This window comes from Triticum aestivum, chromosome 1B, assembly GCF_018294505.1.
Source record: "Triticum aestivum cultivar Chinese Spring chromosome 1B, IWGSC CS RefSeq v2.1, whole genome shotgun sequence".
In the NCBI taxonomy this organism is placed as follows: Eukaryota; Viridiplantae; Streptophyta; class Magnoliopsida; order Poales; family Poaceae; genus Triticum; species Triticum aestivum.
The window spans coordinates 57,361,402-57,370,361 of record NC_057795.1 but is presented as its reverse complement, the minus strand read 5'-3'; the positions used below and the strand labels follow the sequence as shown (position 1 = coordinate 57,370,361).

The 8,960-nt window shown below is 49.3% G+C and overlaps 1 protein-coding gene across 1 annotated transcript; it reads left to right on the top strand.

Moving 5' to 3' along the window:
- Positions 1 to 310: 310 nt before the first annotated feature.
- LOC123106534 (uncharacterized) lies at positions 311 to 3,604 on the top strand. The gene is made up of 2 exons (XM_044528672.1): positions 311 to 813; positions 1,380 to 3,604. Exons 1-2 carry the CDS (start codon positions 742 to 744, stop codon positions 2,061 to 2,063), a joined length of 756 nt encoding a protein of 251 aa, XP_044384607.1. The 5' UTR covers positions 311 to 741; the 3' UTR covers positions 2,064 to 3,604.
- The last annotated feature ends 5,356 nt before the right edge of the window (positions 3,605 to 8,960 follow it).

Sequence of the window (8,960 nt, the reverse complement as noted above, 5' to 3'; positions counted from 1 at the left end):
GAGGCTCGTCGGAAGCCAACCAGCGCCGGCACTGGACCACGGAGTTCTTATGCTGCTGCACCTCGTGCAAGCTGTGTGTCAGCACCACTACACCACCCCAACTGCCAGAGTGACCCAAGCCCCAGGCGGGACCACCAGTCGGCGACCAGAGGCAAGAAGGAGAGCAGAACGAGTCCTAGTTCGGCACGACCTACCCTGTATTTAAGTGGAGCGGTGCGTAGTGTGTGGGTTATGATGGATTATTGTACACATAACTGGAGCTGATCTCCTTGGCATCCTTATCCTATCTACCTATCTTCTTCCTCCCCAAGTCAATCCCCTTGCTTCCCAAGCCTCCTACCTCCCGATCCGATCTGAATGGGGCGAGACCCATTACATCTGGTATCAGAGGTCCAGTCCGTCGATCTGGAGACTGCCTACCCCAAGCCATGCTACCAGAGAAACAGGCGAAGCAGGCGGCGGTGATGGAGGAACAAATCGCGGCACTGGCCAACGCCGTCAACGACGGGCGAGTTGCCAACGAGGCCCGCCTCGACACGATCCGGCAGTCGCTGGAACTATGGAGGCCGGCGGTTACCCATCTCCAACATCAGGTCGACTAGTTGCGCACGCAGGTTGGGCGCATCGCGCTCCATCCGGCTCTGGCGGCACCTCCGGATCCGATCCCGGAGGGTGACGCGGTGGTGCGACCGGTTCCTGCAGCAACTACGGACGCCACCGAGCACCACGGGCCGCTAGGCCATGGCGAGATCGACAACACCGGGAGCCAGGCGTATGGCGTGGTCACCACCCAACTACGGCCTCCGGTCAAGGGTACGTCCTTGACCACAAATCTCTTACCAGTCCTAGATGTTGCCCAGCACCGGTGCGAACTGGAGTCCCGCACCACACACCATTCTTCCCTCAATTGGTCCTTGCCAAAATTAGATTTCCCCACTTTCGATGGAGATAATCCCCAATTCTGGAAGATGTGTTGTGAGAAATACTTCGACGTGTATGGGATTTCTACTGAGTTATGGGTCCGTGTAGCTACTCTCCATTTCATGGGGAATGCAGCGCGCTGGCTGCAACTCCACGAATCCCAGAGTGCGTCCATGTCGTGGGGAGAATTGTGTGCAACCCTATGTGGCAAGTTCGGCCGCGAACAGTATCAGGCACACCTGCATCAATTTCGAACACTACGTCAGACAGGCACCATGCAGGTGTACATGTCCCAGTTTGAAGAAATTATGCACCAGCTTTTGGCGCATAATCCATCCTTTGATCCAGTTTTCTTTACTACCCAGTTTCTAGAAGGATTAAAACATAAAATTCGTATGGGTGTGGTTTTGCACCAACCGAAGGACTTGGACTCTGCATTTTCCTTGGCTTCGATGCAGGAGGAGCTGATGGACGCCTTACCACGGCGCGAGTACAGGCGCCAGGATGCGCCACAGGCACGGCCGGCACCAAGGCCGCTACTTGCGCTGGGAGCTCAAGTGCCACGCCAACCTCCCCCAGGTGCACCGGTGGCGGCTGACGATAGACGCGGTCTTGACGCCGCGAATGCTCCGGAGCGCGGGCGAGCGGCCGACGATCGAGTGGCCGTGCTACACAACTATCGACGCGCGCGAGGCCTCTGCTTCAAGTGCGGCGAACGCAGAGGGCAAGGGCATCAGTGTGCTGCCACGGTGCAACTGCACATCGTCGAGGAACTGCTCGAGCTTCTCCAGGCGGATGATCAAGCCCCACATCAACCCATGGAAGACCAAGCTGATGAGTATCTAATGTCAATTTCCAAGCTGGCAACCACTGGACAGACGATACCGCATACAGTACGCTTGCTGGGGGCGATTGCGGGCAAAGAAATGTTGGTCTTAGTGGACTCAGGAAGTTCACATAGCTTCGTGAGCGAGGGAATAGCCGCTGATCTACAAGAGCAAGTGCAAGCAATAGTCGCCACCTCTGTCAAGATTGCTGATGGTGGAGTACTACAATGCAAGGGCATGATTCCAGCATGCTCATGGACAACCCAGGGGCACACGTTTCAGACTGATCTGAGGGTTCTATCATTGGGTTGTTAAGATATGGTTGTGGGCATGGATTGGTTGCAGAAGTGTGGCCCGATGTGGGTCGATTGGGAACACAAAACCCTGTAGTTTCAGCACGAAGGGGAATGGGTGCAGCTAACAGGTGTTCAACCAAGAAGTACAGCAGTGGCACAAATCTCCGCACAACAACTGACGGAATGGGAAGAACAGAATGCCATTGCTCATGTAGTGTTGCTCCAAAGTATTTCACCGCCTTCACGGGACACACAAGAACTTTCAAAGATTGCTGCATTACTCGATGAATTCCAGCTTGTTTTTGCTGAGTCCACAACTTTACCGCAACACCGTAGCTGGATCACAGGATTCCTCTGATTGCAGGGGCCAAAACAGTGAACATCCGACCTTACAGATACACTCCAGAACAGAAAAGTGAGATCGAAGCGCAGATTAAGGAAATGTTACAGCGAGGATTGATCGTACCCGATGTGAGTCCCTTCTCGTCCCCGGTGTTGCTAGTGAGAAAAAAAGACCAAACGTGGCGCTTCTGTGTGGACTTCCGTCACCTGAATGCAATCACTATCAAAGGCACCTGCTCCTTCCCCATCATCGATGAGCTACTTGACGAATTGGCCGGATCAAAATGGTTCTCGAAACTCGACCTCAGGGCAGGTTACCATCAAATCCGATTGGTGGAGGAAGACAAGGAGAAGACATCATTTAGAACTCACATGGGCCACTTCCAATTTCGGGTGATGCCATATGGGTTAGCATTCGCGCCTGGCACGTTTCAAACTGGAGTCAATATTGTGTTGGGGCCACTGGTACGACATGGAGTACTCGTCTTCATGGACGATATTCTAGTGCACACGGCTACCTACCAAGAGCACCCGCAGCTGCTGCGACAAGTACTCCAGCGACTGCGCGACCATGATTTGGTGGCCAAAAGATCTAAATGCTCATTCGTGCAGCAACACATCAACTACTTGGGCCACCATATCAGTGACCAGGGAGTGTCAACTCTGACAGAGCACGTTCAGTCAGTGCAAAAATGGAAACAACCCACAACAGTCAAGCAGCTGAGAGGATTCCTAGGATTGGCAGGGTATTATCGCAAGTTTGTGCGCAACTTTGGAGTGCTCAGTAGGCCGTTGAACGACTTGCTTAAGAAAAATGCAGTGTTTGTATGGACACCCACAACACAGGCAGCCTTCCAAGCACTTAAACAAGCATTGATCTCAGCCCCGGTACTGGCATTACCGGACTTCTCCAAGCAGTTTGTAGTAGAAACAGATGCGAGCGCAACAGTCATTGGAGCCGTACTCATGCAAGGGGGCATCCAGTGGCGTATCTCAGTAAAAGTTTGGCTCCACGAAATTTGGGGCTGTCAGCATACGAGAAGGAATGCCTGGCACTTCTCCTGGCAGTGGATCACTGGCGTCCCTATTTGCAACACTCTGAATTCCTCATTCGCACGGATTAACGGAGCTTGCTGAACCTAACAGACCAGCGACTCAACACCCCAATACAGCAGCGGGCATTTACGAAACTGGTGGGTCTTCAGTTTCGAATCCAGTATAAAGCAGGAGCAACAAATCGGGCAGCGGATGCTCTATCTCGACAAGAGCCAACTGATGACAAGGAACTTGCAGCAATTGCAGTGGCTAAGCCAGCATGGCTCGAAGCAATCGTGGCCAGTTACCAACAAGATCCCAACACACAACAATTGATCACCAGGTTGGCGCTGGATCCAAGCAGCGAGGAAGGATTTGCTCTGCAAGAAGGAGTCCTCAAATATCAAGGGCACATTTGGATTGGCGTAGACCCAGGAACTCAGAAAACATTGATTGCAGCACTCCACGATAGCGCGGCAGGAGGACACTCAGGGTTTCACGCCACCTACAATTGGGTGCGCAGGTTATTTGCATGGAAAGGGCTCAAGATTATGGTCAAGGAATTTGTGCAACAATGCCAGACATGTCAGAAAGCAAAAACAGAGAGGATTTCCCCAGCCGGCCTACTACAGCCCTTGCCAATACCAAAACGAGCATGGGCAGTGATTTCGCTCGACTTCATCGAAGGATTGCCTACATCGGGTGGTTATAATGTCATCCTCGTGGTTGTGGATAAGTTCTCTAAATACGGACACTTCCTGCCAATGAAGCACCCATACACAACTCTGTCAGTGGCTGTGACCTTCATGCACAATATCTTTAAGCTCCACGTGATGCCTCTAGCAATCATCTCCGATCGTGACAGGGTGTTCACCAGCAACCTTTGGCAAGAGATGTTCAAGCTAGCCCAGACACAACTATGAATGAGTTCATCATATCACCCTCAAACTGATGGCCAAACAGAACGGGTGAACCAATGCCTCGAAACCTATCTAAGGTGCTCAGTGCATTCTTGCCCCAAGAACTGGTACAAATGGTTATTCCTGGCTGAATACTGGTACAAAACCAATTTCCACTCTGCACTGGGGCGCACACCATATGAGGTCATCTACGGGACTCTGCCACGTGAATTTGGTGTCACTCAGGTGGACAGCAGCACGGTGCCAGACTTAGCTGCTTGGCTCCAAGAGCGCGAAGTGATGCGTGACCTGCTGCAGCAACAGCTCAAGCATGCGCAGGACCGTATGAAGCGGCAGGCCGACAAGCACCGCACTGATCGAGAGTTCGAGGTGGGCGACGCGGTGTATTTGCGACTTCAGCAGCCGTACATACAGACGTCCGTCGCTCAGCGCCCGTTTCAGAAGCTGGCCTTCAGGTATTTTGGTCCATACCCAGTCATAGCGTGCGTGGGCAAGGTGGCATACAAACTTCAGTTGCCAGTCGGAAGCAAGATACATCCGGTGGTACACGTCTCCCAGCTTAAGAAGGTAATCGGCCCCGACATTCAGGTAGAAACAGAGCTTCCTCCTGATGCTGAATTTCTTCGTCTAGAACAGACACCGATGGCCATCCTCAAAGATTGCACTGTCAAGACGGTGCAGGAAGATCAACAGCGCGTGCTAGTGCGCTGGACAGGTCTACCAGCATCTATGGCTACATGGGAAGACCTGATGCTGCTCCGACAACGCTTTCCTGCATCGCTGGCTTGGGGACAAGCCAGTTTCCAAGAAGGGGAGAATGTCAGTACCACTACACCACCCCAACTGTCAGAGTGGCCCAAGCCCCAGGCGGGACCACCAGTCGGCGACCAGAGGCAAGAAGAAGAGCGGAACGAGTCCTAGTTCGGCACGACCTACCCTGTACTTAAGTGGAGCGGTGTGTAGTGTGTGGGTTATGATGGATTACTGTACACATAACTGGAGCTGATCTCCTTGGCATCCTTATCCTATCTACCTATCTTCTTCCTCCCCAAGTCAATCCCCTTGCTTCCCAAGCCTCCTTCCTCCCGATCCGATCTGAGTGGGGCGAGACCCATTACACTGTGCACGCGCCTACATGCTGAAATGGATTAGCAGTAGCCCGGACGCCTCCTTTCCGCCATGGTCGAGCTCTCAGAGACCCTCCTCTGTCATCTTGCATTTGATCGAACACCTAGCTGGCAGCGTGGCAAGAGACGGCCGCACTGCGGGGGTAGTGTGCCACTGGGGTTTCAAGGTCCTCCTCTTCCTCCCCGATCACGGGCGCCGTGATGGTCACATACTTCGGCCAAGCTATCGCTGCTGTGTGGTGGCCACCACCGCGCCTCCTCTGCGTCCGAGCCGTCGTGCATGCGTACTTTACGCCGTGCAGGCCCGAGGCCCCGCCTCACGCCCTAGCCATCGTGCTGTTCCGGGCCGCTGCACGCGTCCGAGCGCCGGGCTCGCCGTTCGCCATGCGCACGGGTGATCCCGGAGGTGGTTAGGTCGTTTAATCCATCCGCCGGTACATAGCTGGCTAGCCTCCGTATGAATCAATCAAGCAGCTTGTTGTACACCTGTACGTGCGTATGTATTCCCGCCCGAACGACGACGGGTTCCGGCGTTGATGAGGCTCACCTCGACGGCTTCGCTCCACGGCTGGGTGTTCGTCGTCACCAAGTTCCCGATCTTGCCTAGCTCGGTGCGGCACCTGTCGAACCTCCTGGAGACGCGAGGAAGCAAAGAATGTGGTCCGGGGCTAATCCGAGATTGAGATCGTGCTGCATAAGACCACCGGCATTGACCTTCGTCCGAGCCATGGCCGCAACTATGTGGCTTGCGGACGCGCACACAGAAAGGCGAGGATGACGAAAAGAGGGTGCCGGGCGGCAGGCGCAAGGAGCAGCGGCGCTGGGCCGGAGCGCACGGGCGGGCTCAGTTCGCCTGGCTCGGTCAATTAGAAAGGAAGAGGCGTTTGTCCTTTTAGTACCACCTCGCGTATATGTTTAAATTCAAACTGAAAGTATAAATTCACGGAAAAAAGCGTATTATTGACGGTGAATCCACGGAATCAATCCATGCTTTATTATTAGAGAGATTATACACGGATTCATAGACGGAGCAGTAGAAATAAGAATACTTCACGTCGTGAATACACCAAGTACTAACCTGTGTGCATGAGAAAATTTTAAGATCGATCTTATATGTATGTGTGTGCACCATAACTGCATCGTTCTGGCCGTTGCTTCTGATCAAGTATTCTTGTGTGTGTGCAGCGTCATAAGCGACCGGCGAGATATGCAACACGCATGTACAAAGCCATTGACTCTAGTCAAACCACACTTACCCCGCCAGTTCTTGCCTCGCTTCAACCACTATCAGCGCCCAGAATCTCCACAAGCTAGTGGGTTGTGGTGCACCAAGCTCGTCGACGTACGCTTGCCCATACATGCATGACCGCTAGTCGAATCTTCCCTGGATCTCAAACGTGGATTATTGGAACATGGATGCATTCACAAAGCAAGTATGGAACCGGATGCTCCTGGTGTGGTGTGCTGTGTGCATGCATGGAGCTCACACCCGGACGTATTGGGCTGACCACCGGCTGGCCGGCAGAGCGCCCCGATGAGAAGTTGGCGGCGGCGAGAACATGTTGGAAAGAAGCACTGTAACCTAACATTTTTCTTCTAGCTAGATTGTTTAGACGGGGCTTATCTTCCGGCTAGATAAATTGAATGGCTACTATCAAAAATAATTAAGGGCATTGATGGGTAATTTGTTTGAACTATTATGCCAATAGACTATTAGGAGATCCATTGGTCATAATTAGCTAGTCCGTTTAATTGATGACCGGATGTTTCTGATTACTGTGTGATTTTCTAGATTTTTTTGTTAGCTCTTATTTTTTTATATATAAATAGATTGCTCGACAGTAATGTGTTCACCCATCATATTATTTGTCTTCAAGAGAGAAGTCTCAAGTGAAACATATGGCCCCCGGGTCTATTTTTCATCATATTAATTTCTGATCTACTATTTTGCAATCTTTTATTTTTTAGATCTATAAACCAAAAAACCCAAAAATATTTTATTTTTTATTTAGTTTTATCTATCTCTATCAGATCTCACCTTTGCAAGTGACCGTGAAGGGATTGACAACCCCTTTATCGCGTTGGGTAAGTGTTTGATTGTTTGTGTAGGTGCATCTATTGGGGACTTGTGCATTTCTCCTACTGGATTGATACCTTAGTTCTTAACTGAGGGAAATACTTATCTCTACTGTGCTGCATCACCCTTTCCTCTTCAAAGGAAAAACCAACGCAAGCTCAAGAAGTAGCACGCAGCTCCTGCGTTGACTTAAGTCGGTGCCTCGTGTGGGGTTGCGTTGCGCGCCTTCTTGCTTGCGACGCCCATAGACCATTTCCCTCTGGTGAAATGAAAATATTACTACCGTTAGAACATTTTTTCAAAGTGGTTTCTGAGACAAATCTGATTTGGTCTGTAATCCTTTGTTCTCTACATTTTACTTTGTTAGAATTATTAGTATTATTTTCAATTTGAGGCTTTGTACGACACAATGGCAGTTAAATTGTATTCGCAAAAAATGGCACTTAAAATTGTGTTCTCATTGGCAATTTTACCATGAATTTTAGAAAAAACAAACCAAATTTGAGTTGAGCTAGAGACATATGCAAGTTTTCTGTTCATATGGCTCCCACAATGACGTAAAATGTTGTGTGGTGTTAGACTTTTAGGATGATGGCCAGATGAGTTATTCGCTGTCGTATTTCTATTGCCATCCCCCATCCTAGAAATTTTGCCATGTGAATTAACATGATGTACAGTGGTGCCATGGCAATTTTTTGCATTCTTCTATTTCATTCACATGCCAAGTTTTTGAAAAACATTTGTGTCTTAAAAACCATGACAAGTTTTAGAGTTTTTCTTTGTAATTCTCATATGTGTAATGTAGGAAAATTTACTTCATGCACCATGGTAATTTCATTTTTAATACCATGGGAAATTTAATTTAAGAATCATGGTAAAAATCTTCTTTCCGCGTCATGGCAGTATTACTTCGTGGGCCATGTCAATTTTTACTAAAGAATCATTTGTATATTTTATTTTCCAAACATGGCAAACATACTTTATGGACCATGCCAAGTTTAATACAATTTACATGGCAAATATGTTTTTCGTATCATGGAATTTTTTTACCTTTTAATTTGAGAATTAAATTGCAAAAATGTTTTTTGCCAAATTTACCTCTACTGAAATGGAAAATTTACCTATGTTGCCATGGAAAATTTTGCATTCTTCTAGTACATTCACATGGCAAGTTTTTGAAAAAATATTTGTTTCTTAAAAACCATGGCAAGTTTTGGAGTTTTTGTTTGTAATTGTCATATGCGTAATGTAGGCAAATTTACTTCATGCACCATGGACATTTAATTTCTAATACCATGGCAAATTTAATTCGAGGATCATGGCAAACTCTTTTTCTGCATCATGGCAATATTACATCGTGGGTCATGGCAATTTTTACTAAAGAATCATTTGTGTATTTCATTTTCTTTAACATG

Bases quoted from the DNA above. Each gene is read 5' to 3' on its own strand.
- LOC123106534 (XM_044528672.1), top strand. From the start codon at position 742: ATGGCGAGATCGACAACACCGGGAGCCAGGCGTATGGCGTGGTCACCA. The intron at 814-1,379 runs GTACGTCCTTGA...GCTTCGATGCAG, and splicing joins ACTACGGCCTCCGGTCAAGG to GAGGAGCTGATGGACGCCTT.